Genomic DNA, 22,551 nt, shown 5'->3' on the forward strand with positions numbered 1-22,551 from the left:
CTGTGGACTTTTGTCCAACAACTCTGTGGCTTATGTTCTCAGTGTTATTTATGTATAATTTGTTATTGGTAGTAGTTGTACAATTTGCTTTTTGTATTGATGAAGTTCGTCTTCTGTACATTGGTTGTGTGTGTGTAATTTTTCAATGATTCTATTTTGTTTCTTGTATTTACTATGAATGCCGACAAGAAATAGAATCTCAAGGGAGTATATGGTGACACATACTGTATGTTAACAAAAATAAATGTTCATCCTCATTCCACAACACATATTGATCATCTCCCCGGCATCTCATTAATTCCTTGATGAACATCAAAAATAGATGAACTGTTAACTATTTTTTTCCTCTGGTAGGAAATGTTGGCTACATTTTATTTTATTGGTGATTAAACAATTAGGGACATGTCACCATGAAAGTCATGTTTTTTTCAATAGGGTCATATAGCACAGGAATAGGCCCTTCAGCCCAACTGGTCCATGCTGACCGAGATGCCCATCTTAGCAAGTCCAATTTCAAAGTCAAACTAAGTTCATTATCAAAGTAGGTATATGTCTCTGTGTATGGTACTGTGCAAAAGTCTCAAGCACACATATATACCGTAGCTAGGATGCCACATTAGGGTTAGGGTTAGCATTCATGTTTCCTCTTCAGCTGCACCCAGAAAAGGTTTGAAAGGCGGTGACGTTGACACAGAACCCACCCCTCAGTGACCAGTGACAGCAGGACCTTGGACTGTTTGAATAACAATCTGCTGGAGGAACTCAGTGGGTCGGGCAGCAGCTTTGGTTTATGGTGGCAGGGCTGGGGGAGGGGGTGAGAGAAAGCACATGATGAGATAAGACCATAGAATAGGAGCAAATTAGGCCATTCAGCCCATTGAATCTGCTCCACATTTCCATCATGTCTGATTTATTACCCTGCTCAACATCATTCTTCTGGCTTTTCCTTATAAACTTTGACACCCTGTCTAATCAAGAACCTAGTTCTGACCCAAAAATTCTACATTTCTTTTATCACCACAGTTGCTGCTGGACACATTAACCATTAATCAGGTTGTCTCTTGCTCCATTTTCGAGGTTCCACAGTCTTCCACGTCTCCCTTAGACTGAAATCCTTGCCTTTGCCACAATCCTTCTTGTCTCAACAATTGTGTGTCAAATGTGTGTGAAGCATTGGCTGATATACTTGCCGCATTGTCTGTTATTGTGCTTGTTGCAATAAAACTGGCAGTTGAGATATTCAAGCCCTTTTCGTCTGTCATCATGGACCAAATGCTTGCTACAGTGGTGTTAGGAGTGGGATGACAAACTTACAGCAAAATTGAAGAGCTATAACATTGGATGGAGTGCCTTAAGACCCAGGCAATACTTTGAGGGAGCAGGCAGTATGCCTCCCTGCACCCCCTAGACAGGGTTCCCGAGGACAGGACACTGACCTGAGGGAGAACCTGGGAATCGAGCATCATGCCTTCTTAGGGAAGTCCGATGGGGTGAGTATGCCCAGGATCCTCAACCTAGGGGTCACGGCAGAGTGCATCAACTGCCTCCCTCACAGCCTGCGCCAGGGAGCCCAAGACGAAACGGCCATGGAGGAAGGGCATTGCGGCAGGCACTACCAACAACGCCGGAGAAAGCAGAGGACCGCTGGGCCCCAGCAATTAACTTCGTATGGTCCATCCTGAAGCTCCCCAGATACAATGCTACCGGCCGGCTGGTGCTTTACCTGGCAGAAGTCCAACTTGACACATGGCACAACCGGTGGAGCCCCACCGAGACTGCGGTACTCCTTGCCCGGCACAAGAGGAGGATGTCCTACCTAATGCCTGCTGACCAGTGTGACTACAGGGCCCTCGTAGCAATGCTGGAGCGGCACTTCAAGCAGAGGCCATTGGAGGAAGCAATGAGGAAAGATCTGAGAAGCAGGAGGCGCTGTGCGGGAGAAAACCTGGGGGCTCTCGCAACAGATCTCCACTGTTGTGCTTAGCTTGACTACCCCTAGTTCCCTCCCGCGGCCCTCCACGCCTTTGTAAAGATGCTGATGCCAGATCGCCTTTGGCAGCACGATCACCTGACATCACCATCATCGCAGGCTGAGGTGGAGGGGGTAGAAACAATTTTAGCCTCCCAAGGCGTTCTGGTGTCACCCCGCAAGCCACGAACCTGCGCTTGTGTTAATGAGGCAGTGGAGGAATCTGACGAGGAGGGGGTCAAGAGACAGGTCTGACCAGCACTGCGCCAACCCCGCCATGTGCCACGGAGCAACCTGTGCTATCGGTGTGGTGAGGGAGGCCACGCGGCCCAGGACTGTCCCACACGAGTGCCATGTCACATCCCAGCGCAGCCATCCATCACATACCGACCGGGGAAGTGATTATTACACACTCCGGTTACAGTCAGGGTGACTCACAAGCGAATACAGGTGTCTCCCGTTTTTCGAACGTTCGCTTTATGACACCTCGCTGTAATGAAAGACTTACATTAGTTACCCGTTTTCACTAACAGAAGGTGTTTTCACTGTTACGAAAAAAGGCAGCGTGCGAGAAAAGGCAGTGTGCGCCCCAAGCAGCCAAGCTCCTCTCCCGGAACTGCATTCTAGCCGCCATTGCTTAAACACGTGCCTGTGAGCATCTGTGCTTTATCTCGACTTATTTTGTGCATCCATTAGCAAGATGAGTTCTAAGGTATCAGAAAAGCCTAAAAGAGCGTGTAACGGTGTTACACTTAGCGTAAAACTAGACATAATTAAGCATTTTGATCATGGTGAACAAAGTAAAGACATAGTGAGTTTGGCTTGTGGAAGTTGATGAAGATGATGTTGAAGAGGTTTTGGCATCCCATGACCAAGAACTGACAGATGAAGAGCTGATACAATTGGAAAAGGAAAGGATAACAATCGAAACCAAACGCAGTAGTGAACGGACTGGAAGTGAAGTCATCCAGGAATTGAACGTGAAGCAACTGCGTGAGATTTTCACTGCGATTGATAACGCTGCAAAGATTGCAAAAAAGTATGACTTTAATTTTGAAAGGGTACGTAGGTTTAGGGCATATTTGCAGGATGGTTTGGGTGCTTACAAAGAACTGTATGACAGAAAAATGTGCGAGGCTAAGCAATCAAGCATACTGTCATTTTTCAAGCCATCCACATCAGCCACAGCAGACGATGAACCTTGACCTTTGACATCGAGGCAGGCAGACATAGAAGAAGATGACCTGCCTGCTCTGATGGAAACAGACGACGATGAGATGACATCCCAGTGTCCTCTACCTCCCACCACCCCAACCACTGACAACTCAGCCTGACGCACCATCATCAGTGTGTTCGCTGTCTTCCTGATTCCAATAAGAGAAACTACACTGGACGTACATTATTTCTACTTTATACAGGCTGTTTATTTTTATGTGTTATTCGGGATGATTTGGCAGCTTCATAGCTTAAAGGTTACTGAAGAGAGTGCAGCCGAGAGCGCTTGCGTGAGATTTTCACAACACTAGACAGTGCTGCAATGATTGCAGAGAAGTATTTCTACTTTATATAGGCTGTGTATTTATCAGATCATTCCTGTTTTTACTATACGTTACTGGTATTTTAGGTTTTATGTGTTATTTAGCATGATTTGGTAGGTTACTTTTTGGGTCTGCAAACGCTCACAAATTTTTCCCATATAAATAAATGGCAATTGCTTCTTCACTTTATGACATTCCGGCTTACGAACCAGTTCATAGGAACACTCTACCTTCGGATAATGGGGGAAACCTGTAACTGAATAACCCAAGCTAAAATGTTACAATAAATGAACGAGCATCCCAACATAATCTTACAAAAGCATTTTAAAACAAAAACAATAAGTCGCACTGGCCAGCAGAAACGCTGGGGCGAGCTGTTGACCAAGTAACCACCTCACCACTCCCCACCCTGGCCCAGAGTGCCACACTGCCCTACTTGAGGGGTCAGTTGTCCCCGGCGACCCCAGAGTCCACGACAAAGTCCAAGAGACCTTGTGGTGGGTGACACTGCCACCAGAGGTGCTGAGCGTGTCTGCAGTCCCCCCAGGGAGGCACCTTTTGGTGAGGTAAGAGGCAAGGCACCTGGCGTGGCAATGCCTTCCTTCATCCTCTCTGGGTTAGTGGTGGCCAAGGGCTGATACGGTGCCAGCCGGTCCCAGCGCAGCACGACTGCCTTCCACCGCTCAGGCAACCGCATCCAGTGTACCACATCGGAGATGCGATTGAGCACCTCCCCCAGCCCCTTCCAGTGGTATCCTAGCTTGGGGGATAGTCCCTTCTTCCAGAGGGGCAATCATCCCCCACAGTCAAGCCCTGTCCCTGGCTGCAAGCATCGTGAGCCTGTTCTTGCCAGCCGCTGGCTGTGCTTAGGTCCTGCTGAGCCGCATCTTTAACGGCCTGCAGGTGTCCCCCGAGGTGCTGCAAGTACTCCAACCCCAGCCTCCTGAGGAATCTCTGGCTCTGGAGGGGTGGGGACTAAGCACCAGTGTGTGCAGTTCCCCTGAATGCTGCCTGGCAAGCCCATAACTGCAATCCCAATCGTGCTGGTGATGGCTAACGAGGGTGGCAAGCTGCGTAGCCAGGGAGTGGTTAATGTGCCCCAGCAGCCCAATACTTTGCGACTGGTCTGGGTTTTGGTAACTCCCAGATGCCTATAGACCTCGCCAAGCACCTGCACCTCGAAGTTGTGCCCCTGGTCCCTGTGGAATTCCTCAAGTATATTATGAAATTTGTTTTTTTTTTTGGCAGCAGCAGTATAGTGCAATACAGTTAGCCCTCCTTATCCACGGGGGATTGGTTCTGGGACCCCCCCCCCCCGTGGATACCAAAAAATGTGGATGCTCAATCGATGGACTTTAGGACCTGGCGGAGCACCGGAGCTTATTTAACTCTGTCTCAGTGCGGAGGACTTTAGGACCTGGCAGAGCTCGGGACCCGCCTCCTGCAGTATTTCTGTTCCGTTGACGGAAAACCGTCATGATTGAAAATAAAGTGGAAATAATAAAGCGATCGGAAAGAGGTGAAACGCCATCAGTCATTGGAAAAGTGTTAGGTTGCAGTCAGTCAACGATCGAAACAATTTTAAAGGATAAAGTGAGAATAATGGAGCATGTGAAGGCCCTGCCCCGATTGTAAAGCTATTTTGTATAATTTTTGTATAATTGTAAAGCTACAATTTTTACTAAGCAACGCAGTGGTTTAATTATTGAAATATATACATTTCTTAAGTGTTTTATATGCATAGAAAGGTAAAATATATACTATATATCAAGACAAATGTTTGACCAACTGACGCTAAATAATACTGGATGTATCTGTTCCAACTTAGAGAACTTCCTTTTTTTTAAATTCCTGATCCGCGGTAACCTATGCGCATCCTCCTGTATACGTTAAATCCTCTCTAGATTACTCATGTAATACAATGTAAATGCTATGTAAATAGTTGTTATACTGTATTGTTTAGGGAATAATGACAAGAAAAAGAAGTCTGTACATGCTCAAACGACGAGCGCTGGAGAGAGAACTTCCAGGTTTTTCTGATCCGCGGTTGGTTGAACCCACGCATGCAGAACCCGCGGATAAGGAGGGCTGACTCTGCATGAGATTACTACAGTACTGTGCAAAGGTCTTAGGCACCCTAGCTGCATAATAAGACTTCTGCACTGTACTGCATAAGAATACTTATGGTCTCATATAAGGAAGTGGAACATATAAGAAATAGGAGTAGGAGTGGGCCATCTGGCCCGTCTCATATGCTATTTGCCAGTCACTTTAATCACCTTTGTAGAAAATCAAGTCATCACTTTACTAAAGTTCAATTGCTAATTATTATTTTTTATTTTTTTGTCATTTTATGTAAACAATGTTTGATAGGCACAATATAACAAAAGCACTAATGCGACAAATACAACAAATGAACAAATTTAGAACATTCACGTTATTTAGGCTCTGGAGCTGACATATAGGCCTACACTGTTTCCTTTTCTTCGGTAAAGCAAGTTGAGAGGCGAATTCCTGTCACGTGTACTGGTAAAAGTTGCATGTCCGGAAATATTTAGTGCTGACTTACTGAACGGTTGCTGGTCAGTGTATATTGGAATAAATACAGGCACCAATAAGTTAACAGAATCATGCACAAGAAACTAAGAAAGAGAAAAGAAAAAAAGGTACTTGAGTGTAATAATGGGGACACAATAAAGATAGGAATAAATTCACAAAGAAAGGACAATTCCCGCTTTAAAATAAGTAGAAACATAATACTATGAATTTCTTGTTCGAAGGATCTTAACACAGAATGTTGGTCGTTAATACTGCAGTGGAAAGGATATGGCACTTTAGTAATTCAGGTCACTATGATTCAGCTTGTAGCTTGGCTGATTGCAGACAAACACAAATAAGCACAGTACGACAGCATTCGTTCACTGGCGCATCAGGGACACCTCCTCGAATCATTCCTTCCTCCAGCGACCAAATGAAAAGAAATTAATCCACTTTGGGGTTGGGGGGGGGGGGTGGGAGGGGCTTCTCTTGGCCCTGCACCGGTCACCTCGGCCTGCTCCTCACTGGATGAAGGGCATGCGCTCCTTGTTGCCGTTGTCTCCCTCGTGATCTTCCTCCTCCTCACCCGCTTCACTTGTCTCTGTGCTGTCGCTTGCCATCTGGAAGCAAGAAGAAGGGATTGGTTGTCCATGCACACTGAATCAGAGTCAGGTTTATTATCACTGATATACGTCATGAAATTATTGCTTTTGGCAGCATTTCAGTACAATATGTAAAAATTACAATAAGAAAGTGGATAGATCAGTAAATAAATAGTGCAAAAACAGAGCAAAATAGTGAAGTTGTGTTCATGGGTTGATGGACCATTCAGAATCTGATGGTGAAAGGGAAGAAACGGTTTCTAAAACATTGTACGTGCATTAGTTAAGTCTTCTTTTATACAGAGAACATTTATGATCTGATGTGTTGGAATTAGAGTCAACTGGATCATTCGAAAGAAATAGAATGGGTATTCAGGGGATGTTAATCTGCAGCACTATGGCAAAGACAAGAGGAACTATCTTCAATAAATTGCTCTGCTTAGGGCTAGAATGCATTTAGTAGATTCAATGGTTTCTTTCTGTGCAATAATAATTCTGTTCTGGCTTAAAAGGCAGATGAAAAGCTTCCATTCTCTCTGCTGAACCTTCAATATTCTCATTTTAACAAGAACTTGCATTTATTTAGCACACTTAAGTGTAGCAGGACCACCTCAAGGAGTTGAGAGATGGGTTATCAAAGAAAGGATAATCGTCACACAGCTACAGAAAGAAATGTAAAGGGAGCTGAGCAAATTTCTGTTGAAGAGGCAGGTTTTAAATAGCAACAGAGAAATAAAGATTGCTGAAGGTTTTCCAAAGCTGCGGGCCCTGGGATTTGAAGGCATGGCCGTTACTGATGGAGCGATTCAGGGAGAATCCAAAGGGAAAACCTTGGGAAGTACAGAGGGTAATTGGAAGGTTGGGCGGCTTAAGGAGATGGCAGAGTTAGGGATGGCTGAGTTGGTGCAGGGATCTGTATACAAGAATGAAAACTTCAAAACCTGACACATGACCTGACAAAACAGAGCCGAGCTCAAGAAACGCAGGAGGGATGGGTGTTGGAATCCTAGTGCACGTCGGGCTAATAAGAAGAGCTAGGTCCAATTGTGTGTCCACAACTGTATGTTACCCACGTCAATCTATGTCAATAGATTGTATCTAATCTAAGACTCTGGATTAAAATATTACTTTGCAGTACATAACTTCCCTTCTTCCTGAATCTCTACTCTTCTCCAGTTCTATAACACTCCTATGCTTCCTGTCTTCTACTCCCTACATTACCATCAGTCATCCCTCCACCTGCCATTGCCCTGAGCTCTGGAGTTCCCTCTTCCATCCTTCTGCCTCATGTTGACTCCACTGACCTGCACCTTTGACCAAGGCTTTGGTCAGTGACACATTCCTCAGTGGCAGGTCTTGTCTGATCACGCTCACTGAACACTTCTCGGGATGTTTTAGAAGTGCAATATAAATGTGTGTTTTAAGAATAAACAGCTTTACAACCAGCTGGCTGTGCTGGCTGTAAAAAATAAGAACTCCTTTTAGAATAGAGATGAGGAAGAATTTCTTCATCCAGAAGGTGGCAAATCTGTGAAATTCATTGCCGCAGATGGCTGTTGAATCACTGAGGATATTTAAAGAGGAGGTTGCTAGGATCTTGAGTTGTACAGACATCAGAGGTTACGAGCAGAAAGCATGAGAATGGAGGTGAGAGGGAAAATAAATCAGCCTTAATGGAATGGCAAAACAGACTCGATGGACCAAACAGCCTAATTCTGCTCCTTCATCTTATGGTCTGATGGAACAGAGACAGATTGAGGTGAGCATGGTCAATTGAGGTTTCACTGTTGGCATGGTCTGGTTAGGGCCAGCATGAGATCCTAAATAATCCCATATAATTGGGATTAAGCTTTGGCAATAAGCTGTCCAATGTCTACTTCACTATAGCCCTTCCTAAGATTATACCCCCATCCTTCTCACTACTTTTCTTTTTCAATGCCTAGTTCCTATGTCTGCTCAAATTGTAACTTTTTCTCTGTGAGGCTGTGCACCCAGAGATCAAATGAGAACACAACAGGCATCAACCCAGAAGCAATATACAAGTCTCTGCAGTAAAATAAAGGAAATTCTTCTACTAAATCAACCATGAAGAAATGGTGTAATTATATATTAACAATATGAAATTACTTTTGTTCTGGTTAATTCAGCTTCATTTGAATCATCGCTATTATTACAAAATAATATAAGCTTATGGATAATGAGAGGAAATTAAAGTATAAAATGCCAGAGGCTCCCATGCAAATGTTGTGAAGTGAACCTTGTGAGGGATAGGACATGGGACTTTGTAAAGAAAAGAAACTTAAATTAAACTTGTCTACTTGTGAGGAGTAACAGAGAGAGAGAGAGAGAGAGAGAGAGAGAGAAAGAGAGAGAGAGAGAGAGAGAGAGAGAGGGAGGGAGGGAGAGAGAGAGAGCAAGACAGCAAGAGAGAGAGAGAGGGAGAGGGGGAGAGAGAGAGAGAGCGAGAGAGAGAGAGCGAGACAGCGAGAGAGAGAGAGAGAGAGAGAGAGAGAGTGCCTGTGAAATGTCGAACTGTTGGGTGAGCAATGGTTTTTGGTGGACTGCAGATCAAGGTCTCTCTTTGGGGGCTTTGCTGTTGCTTGCATGGTGAGTGTTGGGGATCCTATGCTTTCTGCTGGGATAAGAGGGGGGAGAATTCATGCTTTTGCTGCTGCTTGTGTGTGGGAGGGGTGAGGGGTCTGTGGGGTTCTTATAGTTTTTCTGTCATTCATTCTTTGGGGTTTTTCTTCAGTTTCATGGATGTCTGCTGAGACTAAGAATTTCAGGGTTTATATTGTGATATTAAATGGAACCATTGAACCTTTGGGACCTTATATTTTGTTTCCAATTAGTTATTCATCAGGTACAGTTATCAGGGCTAGCATTTCCCAACGCCCTTTAGTTATACGCAGCATAGTAGACTAGCCAGGGTGGTGCTGACTGTGTTCCTAATGTCTGATTCTGTCCGTGTGGAGTCTGCAGATTCTGCCTGTGATCAGGCAGGTTTTCTCTGGATGCCTCTCACACACCAAATACCTGTGGCTTGGTGGGATAATTAGCGGCAGTGAGTTGCCTTTCGTTTGTAGGGGAGTGGTAGAATCTGGAGGGAGTTGCTGGGAATGAGGGCAGCACAGATCCCAGGTAAAATCTAGGGGGAATGTAGCAGATGGATCAAAATGCTTTCTTCTCTGTAGCAAGGGAATACGGTTAGCAGTATGACCAGCAGCATCATTTTAGTGCAGAGGTTCACAACCTTTTTTTTATGCCATGGACTCTAACCATCAACCAAAAGGTCCATGGACCCAAGGCTGGAAACCCCTGTTCTAGAGAGTGACTGATAGTCACCCTCTGCACTGTAAGTCTGGAGTCACACACAGACTATGCCAAATCAATCACTGGATGACCTCAGTGACCTTTGTTATTGACACTGACAGGACTGATTGGCTCAGTTTATTAAATTAATTGATTATAAAGTATCTAAGCTGCTATGGTGACATTCAAACTTACACATCAAGATCACAGTTATAGCAGGCAGCATGGTAGCATAGTGGTTAGCAAAACTCTATTAGAGCACCAACAATCTGGGTTCAATACCACTATTGTCTGTAAAGAGTTTGTATGTTCTCCCCATGACCTCTGGATGCTCCAGTTTCTGCCCACGGTCCAAAGACTGAATTAGTAGGTTAATTGGTCACCTAGAACATAGAATATTACAGTGCAGTACAGGCCCCTTGGCCTATGTTGTTGTGCAAACGTCTTAACCTACAGATCAATATAAACCTTCCTTGCTACATAGACCTCCATTTTGAAGTCATGGAGTCATAGAAAGCTACAGAAATAGGCCCTTTGTCCCATCTAGTCCCCTTACAATTTTGTATGCCTCTATCAAATCTCCCCTCAGTCTTCTACATTCTAGGGAATAAGATCCTAACCTATTCAACTTTTCCCTATAATTTAGATCCTCTAGTCCTGGCAACATCCTTATAAATTTTCTCTGCACTCTTTCAATCCTACTTACATCTTTCCTGTAGGTAGGGGACCAAACCTGCACACAATACTCCGAATTAGGCCTCACCTACGTATTATACAATTATAACAATACATCCTAACTCCTGTACCCAGTACACTGATTTATGAAGGTTAAAGGGCCAAAAGTTTTCTTTATGATCCTTTATACCAGCACTTTCAAGGAATTATGGATCTACATTCCTAGATCGCTCTGCTCTACCGCACTCCTCAGTGCCTACCATTCACTGTGTAAGACTTAAGCTGGTCAGTCTTCCCAAAATGCAATACATTAGACTCGTCCACATTAAATTCCATCTGGTATTTTTCAGCCCATTTTTCTAGCTGGTCCAGATCCCGCTTGCAAGCTTTAATGGTTTTCCTCGCTGTCCATTACACCCCCGATCTTAGTGATGCTTGCAAAATTTGCTGATCTAGTTTGCCTCATTATCATGCAGATTGTTGCTATAGATGACAAACAACAAAAGACCCAGCAGCAATCTCCACGGCACACCACTAGTCACAGGCCTCCTGTCAGAGAGGCTACTATCTACGACCACCCTCTGGTTTCTCCTGTGAAGACAATGTCTAATCCAATTTAAGATCTCATCTTGAATGCCAAGAAATTTAATTTTCTTGACCAACCTCCCATGCAGGAACTTGTCAAAGACCTGTAGATAACATCCACCGCCTTGTCTTCATTAACTTTCCTGGTAACTTCCGAAAAACACTATAAGATTGATTAGACACTGCCTACAACACACAAAGCCATGTTGACTATCCCTAATCTGTCCCTGTCTATCTAAATACATACATTTCTGGTCTCCTCCAATTCCTTACAATAGCTTGCCCACTACTGATATCAGCCTCATCAGCCTAGAGTTTCCTGGCTTAACTTAATAGACTTGCTTTAAAAAAAGGAACAATGTTGACTAGCTTCCAATCCTCTGGTACCTTACCTGTAACTCAGGATGATTTAAATACCTCTGCTAGGGCCTCTGCAATTTCTGCAGTTGCCTCCCACAAGGTCCGAGGGAACACCTCGTCAGGCCCTGGGGATTTATCCACCCAAATTTGCCTCAAGACCGAAAACTCCTCCTCCTCTGTAATCTAAAATCACTTCTACTCTGCCTCACTTCTATAGACTCTCTGTCCGCCTCCCAAGTAAATAGAACTGAAAATAATTCATAAAAGATCTCCCTATCCCTTTTGGCTCCATCAATAGATGACCATTCTGATCTTTCAGAGGACCAATTTAGTCCCTTACTATCCTCTTGCTCTTAATATATCTGTAGAATCCCTTAGAGTTCTCCTTCACCTTCCCTGCTAGAACAACTTCATGCCTTCTTTTAATCTTCCTGATTTCCTTCTTGTGTTCTTTTGTATTTCTTATACTCCTCAAGTACTTCATTTGTTTCTACCTTCCTGTACCTGATATGCACCTCCTTCTTGTTTCTTAACCAGGGCCTCACTATCTCTTGAAAAACCAAGGTTCCTTAAAATTGCTCTTTTGCTTTTTATTCTGACAGGAACACACAAACCATTCTCTTAAAATTTCACTTCTAAAGGCCTCCTACTTACCAAGAACACAGAAAACAACCTGTCCCAATCCACCCATGCCAGATCTATTCTGATAGCATCAAGTATGGCCCTTCTCCAATTTAGATACTCAACCTGAGAATCAGACCTATCCTTTTCCATAATTACCTTGACACTAATGACATTACGATCACATGTTGCAAAATGTTCCCCTACACAAACTTCAGTCACCCTGTCCTTTTTGTTTCCCTAACAGCAAATCGTGTGTCGCACGCTCTCTTGTTGAGACTTATACAGTGTGCTGTCTTTACGACAGTTATTTAGTTTATAATATTTTCGCTTAGTAATTCATTCAATAGTATTTTCTAGTTAGAATTAGAAGTGTTTAAAGTGTATTCATTGCATGTAAAATATATCGGCATGCGATGACGTCACATCCGGTTTCGCCGCGTCTTGTGGGAAAACACCGGTTTGAAATTAGCGCGAGGGTGGGGGCTTTCCACGAGGCTCACCTGAGCACAAGCAGTTTTGCAGGCATGAGAAATCACAGTGAGAGCAACGCTGTAAGTTAATAGATAATCGATATATTGAACTAAGATATTAATGCTGATCCTGTTAGAGGTAACAACGGTAGATAATGTTTATGCTTTCGTTAGTTAAAGAGTCGCGGATAGTTTGCATGGAAGTGTATTTAAAGTAGTCAATGGAGCAGGTAAACTCTCCCTGTATACTGCACCTTAGTGTAATGTAGTTATAGTCACCTTTGCAAGTATTTACACTTGAAATGTGATATTAAGTAAGGAACAAATACTGTATCAATCTTGTATTGTTTTATCAACAGTTTTCACCATATGTTAATGTGAAGAGTGAACAGTAAATGGTTAATCTTACTGCGATCTGGTTCTTATTAACTGTGGTTTATCCGGACGTTAAATTCGGCGTTTCGTTACACCCGAAGGAGAACGTGACAGTGAAAAAGCGGCATTATCAGGTGTTTCAAGTGCTGCAATGTCAGCTCAATCCAGCATCAAGTCGACGCCGCCCAGCGACAAGGGCAGTAAACCGACATCAAGTAAGCCCACCCAGGCGTTATCAGGTGTTCCAAGTGCTGCAGTGTCAGCTCGATCCGGGATCAAGTCGATGGCGCCCAGCGACAAGGGCAGTAGAACGACATCAAGTAAGTCCACACAGGCAAGAGCCAAGGCAGAAGCCGCCAAGGTGCGACTGCATTACGCCAAACAAGAGGCAGTTTTGAAAATGAAACTGGCCACCAAAGAAGCCGAAAGGGCCGCCAGACAAAGAGAAGAGGCTGCCAGAGAAAAAGAAAAGGCTGCCAGAGAAGCCGAAATCCAGAAAGAAAGGGCCGCCAGAGAAGCCGAAATCCAGAAAGAAAGGGCCGCCAGAGAAGCCGAAATCCAGAAAGAAAGGGCCGCCAGAGAAGCCGAAATCCAGAAAGAAAGGGCCGCCAGAGAAGCCGAAATCCAGAAGGAAAAGGCCGCCAGACAAAGGAAAGCGGCCGCCCGAGAAGCCGAAATCCAGTTGGAAATGGCAAAAATATCGACAGAGTTGCAAGTGCTGCAGCTAGAAAGAGAAGAAGCTGCTGCCATGGCGGAAGCAAAGTACATAGAAGAAGCTGAAGGGTCGCGTGATCTGACCGCAGCAAGATCTACTTTAGAAAGGACCAGACTGGAACGCACAAGCGACTATGTACAATCTCAAATAGACAGGCAGGCTCGTCTCCCCTCTCCATACGTATTCGATAACTTCCCCAGCTACGAGGAACCTCAGAGAGTCACGATTGCATCACATCCATACGAGGAAGGAAATTTACCCTCACGGCTCCGTGATGAAGTCAAGAATGAAAGAACCGACAACGCTCCTTCACCCCCACAACAGGACGGCGGGGAGGGAGAGGTTCACTCCAGGACAACAATTGTCAGCTCGAACTGTACAGAAGTTTGCGGTCAAACTCAGTCAAGCCGTTCTTGTTCCGAGATCTGCCTCACTAAGGTGTACCCTAAAGGAGCCAAAGACAAGGCCATCAAAGCCTATGTGATTCTGGACGATCAGAGCAATCGTTCACTAGTCAGTCCAGAGTTCTTTAAATTGTTCAACGTTGAGAGTGAGCGGTTCCCATACTACCTCAAAACTTGCTCAGGCAACATGGAAACCCAAGGAAGGAAGGCAGAAGGCATCCAGATCGAGTCCCTGGATGGTAAAGTCGTCATCTGTCTCCCTCCGCTCTTAGAGTGCAATGAAATCATGAATAACCGCGCTGGGATCCCGACACCAAGTGCGGTGCTACACCAGCCGCATCTCCACCACATCGCCAAACACATCCCAGAACTGGATCCGAAAGCAGAAATACTCCTGCTATTAGAAAGAGATGTTATCCAGGTACACAAGGTTAGGCAGCAGATCAATGGACCACTCAACGCCCCCTTCGCGCAACGTCTGGATCTGGGCTGGGTGGTGATAGGAGAGGTGTGTCTCGGTGACGTACACAAACCGATGGTTAACACACTCAAGACCAATGTGCTAGAGAGTGGCCGCCATTCAATCTTTCAACCCTGCCCGAGTGTCCCGTGCATCAAAGAAGCACAACAAGGCGTTAACAAGCGCGAGGCAAGCGACGAGTCGCTGGGCCAGTCAGTCTTCGCTCTGACGAAGTATGACAACAAACTTGCACAATCAGCTCAAGATACCATTTCTTTAAAAACCAAAGACACCAAGGTCTTCAGAGATGAAGCAAATAATGGGGTTGCCCCATTGCCAATCAGAGAACCACGCCAGCGCTCACCAGATAACAAAGAGCAGGCAGTCAAACGGTTCACGTCCTTACGGAAAACCCGGAAAAGGGAACCTGAGATACAGCAACGCACCCGATTGGCCCACGAGGTACTGTGCACCCTAATGGCAGAGGTCACAGCCATTATAAACGCACAATCATTCCTACCTGTGTCTTCTGACCCAGAAAACCCCTTTATACTTTCGCCATCAACGCTCCTTACGCAGAAGGCAGGAGCACCTCCTCCACCAGGAGACTTCTCAGACAAGGATTTGTACACAAAGCAATGGAGACAAGTCCAGGCTCTGGCAAATCAGTTCTGGCCTCGCTGGAGACAAAAATATCTACCTTTGTTGCAACAGAGACAAAAGTGGACAGAACCCCACAGGAATCTGGCCAACGGCCAGAATCACTGTTACATTCCCTAGCGGGGATGGACATGTCAGGAAGATCGAATTGAAGACTACCGACCAAGGCGATGTGAAACTTTACCAAAGGCCAGTTACAGAAGTTATTCTACTTCTACCCAATGACTGATTAAGAGACTAAGTTTTGTACTCTGCTCATTGTGACCTTACGAAGGTCAAGCGGGGAGTGTGCTGTCTTTACGACAGTTATTTAGTTTATAATATTTTCGCTTAGTAATTCATTCAATAGTATTTTCTAGTTAGAATTAGAAGTGTTTAAAGTGTATTCATTGCATGTAAAATATATCGGCATGCGATGACGTCACATCCGGTTTCGCCGCGTCTTGTGGGAAAACACCGGTTTGAAATTAGCGCGAGGGTGGGGGCTTTCCACGAGGCTCACCTGAGCACAAGCAGTTTTGCAGGCATGAGAAATCACAGTGAGAGCAACGCTGTAAGTTAATAGATAATCGATATATTGAACTAAGATATTAATGCTGATCCTGTTAGAGGTAACGACGGTAGATAATGTTTATGCTTTCGTTAGTTAAAGAGTCGCGGATAGTTTGCATGGAAGTGTATTTAAAGTAGTCAATGGAGCAGGTAAACTCTCCCTGTATACTGCACCTTAGTGTAATGTAGTTATAGTCACCTTTGCAAGTATTTACACTTGAAATGTGATATTAAGTAAGGAACAAATACTGTATCAATCTTGTATTGTTTTATCAACAGTTTTCACCATATGTTAATGTGAAGAGTGAACAGTAAATGGTTAATCTTACTGCGATCTGGTTCTTATTAACTGTGGTTTATCCGGACGTTAAATTCGGCGTTTCGTTACACCCGAAGGAGAACGTGACATACAGTATGTACTGATCAAGAAAACTTCCCTGAACACATTTGACAAACTCTATCTCATTTAATCCTTCTACAGTATGGGAGTTCCAGCCAATATGTGTAAAGTTAAAATCACCTACTAACACTGCAAGTTGTGGGTGGACTATAATATAATTCCATTATAGCGGCCATACCTTTCTTGCTCCAGGTTCTACCCATAAAGCCTCATTAGATGAGCTCTCCGGTCTATCCTTTTCCATGGCATTTCCCTGACTAGTTAAGCCACATCTCTCCCTTTAAGTCTTCCTGCTCTGTCACATCTAAAACACCCTAAACATTGAGCTGCCTGTCCTGACCGTCCGGCAGCCAGTCTCACCAATGGCTACAATGTGATAAATTCACAAGCTGAACCATGGCCTAAGCTCTTGCGCCTTTTCTACAATACTCCTTGCATTGAAATATACCCAGCTCTGCAGCTCAGCTTTTTGATTGCTGTCTTTGTATGCAGGCTTAACAACTGCCTCCACTAACATTCCACTATCTGTTCTTGTAGTTTAGTTCCCACCCTTGCCCCCCCCCCACAGCACCAGCAAACCTTCCCACTAGGGTATTAGGCCCCCCCTCAGTTCAAGTGCAAACCATCCACCCTTCTTTGGAAGAGAACGCAAATGACCCAAAAATCTGAAGCCCGCCCTCTTGCACCATCTCCATAGTCATGTGTTTAACTGTATGATCTTCCTATTTCTGCCCTCAATAGCATGCTGCATGAGTGTGGTGAACTACATATACCTGTCTGGACATGCCCCCCCCCCCCCCACCGCTGACTGCTCCTGTGGCTCCTCCCACAGACCCCTGTATAAAGGCGATCGAGGCCTGAGCCCGGCCTCTCAGTCTCCAGGATGTAGTATGGTGATCACTCACTGCTTGTTCCTTCTTCCAGTCAATAAAAGCCGATATCTCACCTTTACGTCTCAGAGTGAATTATTGATGGTGCAACAATGAGTAACTTTTCCATATAGATGGCAGCACATGCAAATGCAGCGGCCTCTCTGGGGAAAACCAAAGTTGCTTTTTACTTTGTTTTTCACAATCCAAAGACAATTCTACTCGAAGACCATCCGGTACTGCAGGGCTGCTCCTTCAGTGAGCTGTTCATTGATCGGAGTAGCTGGACTGGTCTCGGTGATGGAGCCACCCGAGATGTTGAAGGAGGAGCCGACCAAGGTGTCGAAGGGGCCAACTGGGATGTTGGCAGAGGAGTCAGTCAGGATATCGGTAGAGCCCGCCAGGATGTTGGTGGAGCCAATTTGGGTATGGGGGAGCTGACCTGGCTGCAGACTGTGTTGCTACCGACTACTTGGAAGCATCAAAATTGGTGCAGTATAACTGTGGGAGACTGTCCCAGACATTTTACTTGCGATTGCAAGACTCTGTTGGACAATGATAATGCAAGTTGCCACCTGTCTATTACTCTTGCCTGGAGGTGGGGCAGATGACGTGAGAGCTGAGCAGCCTCAGTTGTAGCGAGGACTAGGCCTCAAGCTCGAGTTTGCCTGTAGCTGCAGACCTGGCAAGCAGATACAGAGGCATTACAGTGTGACATTTGCACTCGGCTGGTCCTGGTTTTTGTTGATGGTGCTGCCCTCCCATCTTCGAGCTGTAGAGTGACAGACAGGATTGTGTGCTGGGAAACTGTACTATTGATTGCTGGACACTGTCGCTCAGGGTCTTGGACTATATATATATGTTATTTTTCCAAGTGAATATTCTTCTTTGCTCACTATACTGAATTATGTTACTCACTATTTATAACATTTCTGGCCATTTTGAATGTTTTGCAACTTGGCCCCAGAGAAACGCTGTATCTACATATGGTTTGAATGATAATTAAACTTGATCTGATTTGATTTTGAGTAGCAATCCTAAGATCACAACACTGAAAGTCCTGTCCTTCAACTTAGCACCTAACTATATGACCACACATTGCAGGACCTCATCACCCTATATCATTGGTACCAATGTGGACCATGCTCTAGTTGCCCACCCCACCACTTAAGAATGCTGTGGACTCAGTCTGAGATGCCCTTGACCCTTCTAGCCAGGAGGCAACACACTATCTGTGAAGCTCCCATCAATCAACCCCCTGAACCTCCCAAATATTCAGGGTTCACCTGGTTTCAGCTCAAGCTCTAAATAAATAAAGAAATTGTCAGCAATCAAGAGAGAAATGAATGATTGTGACCCAGGTATGACTCTAATTGTCACAATATGAAATTAATTAACTATCAGCATAGTTTAATACTATAAGAACATAATACCATAAGATATAGGAGCAGAAATAGGCCATTTCTGCTCCGCCATTTTATCAAGGCTGATCCAATTTTCCTCTCAGCTCCTATCTCTTGCCTTCTCCCTGTGTCCCTTCATGTACTGACCAATCAAGAATCTAACAATTTCTGCCTTAAATATACATACAACTTTGCCTCCACAGCTGTCTGTGGAAAGGAATTCCACAGATTCATCACTCTCTAGCTAAAAGAATCCTTCCTCATTTCTAATCTAAAAGGACGCCACTCTGTTCTCAGGCTGTGTCCCCTGGTGTTAGACTATTCCACCAAAGGAAATATCTTCCCCACATCCACTCTACCAAGGCCTTTAACCATTCAATAGGTTTCAATAGGACACCCCTCATTCTTCTGAATTTTGGTGAATACAGGCCCAGATTCATCAGGCACTCATCATATGACAAGCCATTCAATCCTGGAATTATTTTTGTGAACTGAATTGGTCCCAACACAGACCTCTTTGGAAAACCACTAGTCACCGGGTGCCAACCAGAAAATGCTCCCTTTATTCCCACTCTTTGCCTCCTGCCAACCAGCCACTGCTCTCCTGTAACACCACGGGCTCATAGCTGGTTAAGCAGCCTCATGTGTAGCACCTTGTCAAAGGCCTTCTGAAAATCCAAGTACACAACATCAACCGATTCTCCTTTGTCTATCCTGCTTGTTATTTCTTCAAAGAATTCCAACTCATTCGTCAGGCAAGATTTTCCTTGAGGAAACCACGCTGATTTCCCCTTACTTTATCATGTGCCTCCAAGTACCCCGAGACCTCATTCTTAATAATGGACTCCAACATCTTCCCAACCTCTGAGGTCAGACTAACTGGCCTATAGTTTCCTTTCTTCTGCCTCTATCCCTTCTTGAAGAGTGGAGTGACATTTGTAATTTTCCAGTCTTCCAGAACCATTCCAGAATATAGTGAGTCTTGAAAGATCATTACTAATGCCCCCACGAACTCTTCAGCCACCTGGGGTGTACACCATCTGGTCCAGGTGGCTTATCTACCTATCCTTCTCTCTAGTAATGGTAATTTCACACATTTCATGCCTCCTGACTCCTGGAACTTCCACAGTGAAGACTGTTGCAAAATATTTATTCAGTTTGTCCTTCATTTCGTTTCCCTCATTACTACCTCCCCAGCATCATTTTCTAGTGGTCCAATATCCATTCTTGCCTCTCTTTTAAACTAATGTATCTGTAGAAACTTTTGGTAACCTCTTTAATATTATTGGGTAGTTTTATTTCGTATTCCGTCCTTACATTCTTAATGTTTGTTTTTGTTGACCTGTTCATTTTAAAAGTTTTCCAATCCTCTAACTTCCCACTAATTTTTGCTCTATTATATGTCCTCTTTTTGACTTTTCTGGTAGCTTTGACTTCTCTTGTTAGCCATGGTTGTGTCATCTTTCCTTTAGAATGCTTCTTCCTCTTTGGGATGTACATACCCTGTGCCTTCAGAATTGCTGCTGGAAATTCAAAGTTATTGCTGTTCTGCCATCATCCCTGCCAGTGTTCTTTTCCAATCAATTTTGGCCAACTCCTCTCTCATGTCTCTGTAATTACCTCTACTCCACTGTACTACTGATACATCTGACTTTTGCTTCTCATTCTCAAATTGCAGGGTGATGTTGATTACGTTATGATCACTTTACCCTCAGGACTCTTTTACTTTAAGCTCTCTAATCAATTCTGGTTCATTGGACAACACCCAATCCAGAATTGCTGATCCCCTCAAGGGCTCAACCATGAGCAGCTCTAAAAAGCCATCTCATAGGCATTCTAGAAATTCCCCTTCCTGTAAAACAGCACCAACCTGATTTTCCCAATCTACCTGCATATTGAAGTCCCTCATGACTACTGTAACTTTGCCCTTTTGGCATGCGTGTTCCATCCATCCTCTGTTGTAATTTGTGGGCCACATCCTTACTACTGTTTGGTATAACTTTCATCAGGGTCATTTTACCATTGCAGTTTGTTAGTTCTATCCACAGTGATTCAATACATTCCAACCCTATGTCACCTCTTTCTAATGATTTCATTGGATTTTTTATCTACAGAGCAACGCTGCTCTGTCTACCTTCCTGACTGTCTTTTTGATACAATTTGTATCCTTGGACTTTGAGCTCCCAGCTATAATCTTCTTTCAGCCATGATTCAGTGATGCCTAAAACATCATACCCACCAATCTGCAACTGTGCTCCAAGTTCATCTACCTACATTGTCTTTTCTTTCAATATCTCCAATGGTTTTTCTGTATTCCATGGCTATCTGGAGAAGATGAATATCAAAGTTGCACTGTACATGCATACCTTGACAATAAAATCCACCTTTGAAACTTTGACCAATGCCTTATAAAGCCTCTTGAGAGTAGTTCAAAAGGTTCAAAGGCACACTTACTATCAAAGTATGTTTGTCATACAATCCTAAAACTTGTCCTCTCCAGTCAGCTACACAACAAAGAAAAACGTCAACCACCCTCCCACACCGCACACAAATAAAAACAAATTACACAAATAATAAAATGAAAACCAAACCCTCTCTCCCATGTGAAAAAAAATTGCACAAGCAGCTCTGTACTTATCCATGCATGGGAAGAGCATTCCATCACACATCTTGTAGTTGGTGGCAATACTTTGAGGAGTTACACTTGCACTCAAATTTAGTTGCTTTCATTACCTAACAAGCTTACAATATGAAAGCTATTTTTATTAGTATTTTGGAATTAATCAACTCTTGTCAGTAATTAAATGTTGATATGCTTATTGATTTTCCAGTTGCTTAGGATAATGTTGTCATTGTAACTTGAAACGTTTAGAAAAATGTGAAAGGGCATCCAGGACATTACCAGTTACAGGAAGACATCACCTGACTGTGCAGGTGATGCCTCCCTCCCAGATGTGCTGAATAACTTCTACACCCAGTTTGAGGTGGAAAATTTTGTGGCGACGAGGAAGTCCACCCCTCCTACAAATGACTAGGTGTTGTGTCTCACCGTGGCCAATGTGAGAAGAACCCTGTGCAGGGTCAACCCACGGAAGGCTGCTGGACCAGGCAACATCCCTGGTAGAGTGCTCAGAGGATGTTCAAACCAGGTAGCAGATGTTCTCACTGACACCATCAACATCTCCCTGAGCAGTGCCACCGTTCCAACGTGCTTCAAGGCCGCCACCATCGTCCCCGTGCCGAAGAAGTCTTCAGTGTCCTGCCTGAATGACTACTGTCCCGTTGCACTTACATCCATCATCATGAAGTGTTTCGAGAGGCTCGTCATGAGGCATATCAAGACCCTGCTGCCCCCCTCACAGGACCCCCTGCAGTTTGTGTACCATCCCAACCACTCAACAGACGATGCCATTGCCATCACCCTCCACCTGGTCCTAATCCACCTGGACAAAAAAGACACAAACGTTCAGATGCTGTTCATAGACTTCAGTTCAGCATTCAACACAATCATCCCTCAGAAACTGAGCCTACTGGGCCTGAACACCTCCCTCTGCAACTGGATCCTAGACTTCCTGACTGGGAGACCTCAGTCAGTCCAGATTGGAAGCAGCATCTCCACCACCATCACACTGAGCAAGGGGGCCTCCTAGGGCTGTGTGCTCAGTCCACTGCCGTTCACTCTGCTGACCCATGACTATTCTGCAACACACAGCTTGAACCACATCATCAAGTTCACCGATGACACGACCGTGGTGGGTCTCATCAGCAAGAACGACGAGCCAGCTTACAGAGAGGAGGTGCAGCGGCTAACAGACTGGTGCAGAGCCAACAACCGGTCTCTGAATGTGAACTAAACAAAAAAGATGGTTGTTGACTTCAGGAGGTCACGGAGCAACCACTCCCCGCTGAACATTGACGGCTCCTCGGTAGAGATCGTTAAGAGCACCAAATTTCTTGGTGTTCACCTGTCGGAGAATCTCACCTGGTCCCTCAACACCAGCTCCATAGCAAAGAAAGCCCAGCAGAGTCTTTACTTTCTG

General features: G+C 44.5%; 2 protein-coding genes across 2 annotated transcripts in view; one reads left to right on the plus strand and one right to left on the minus strand.

Annotated features, from left to right (window-relative positions):
• Positions 1-5,887: 5,887 nt before the first annotated feature.
• The window catches only part of vat1l (vesicle amine transport 1-like), a 182,823-nt gene continuing 166,159 nt past the window's right edge, over positions 5,888-22,551 (minus strand). Inside the window, exon 9 of the mRNA XM_059993500.1 lies at positions 5,888-6,665. Within this exon, the coding sequence (XP_059849483.1) occupies positions 6,567-6,665 (99 nt within the window). The 3' untranslated portion in view covers positions 5,888-6,566. The remainder of the gene's footprint in view (positions 6,666-22,551) is intronic.
• Positions 12,684-16,243, plus strand: LOC132407222 (uncharacterized). Its single transcript, XM_059993499.1, has 2 exons — positions 12,684-12,754; positions 13,033-16,243. The coding sequence occupies exon 2, from the start codon at positions 13,200-13,202 to the stop codon at positions 15,405-15,407; it is 2,208 nt and encodes a 735-aa protein (XP_059849482.1). The 5' UTR covers positions 12,684-12,754; positions 13,033-13,199; the 3' UTR covers positions 15,408-16,243.

The sequence above is a fragment of the Hypanus sabinus genome, chromosome 17 (assembly GCF_030144855.1).
Source record: "Hypanus sabinus isolate sHypSab1 chromosome 17, sHypSab1.hap1, whole genome shotgun sequence".
In the NCBI taxonomy this organism is placed as follows: domain Eukaryota; kingdom Metazoa; phylum Chordata; class Chondrichthyes; order Myliobatiformes; family Dasyatidae; genus Hypanus; species Hypanus sabinus.

Excerpts from the sequence above, each read along its gene's own strand:
- LOC132407222 (XM_059993499.1), top strand. The coding sequence starts at position 13,200 with ATGTCAGCTCAATCCAGCATCAAGTCGACGCCGCCCAGCGACAAGGGC.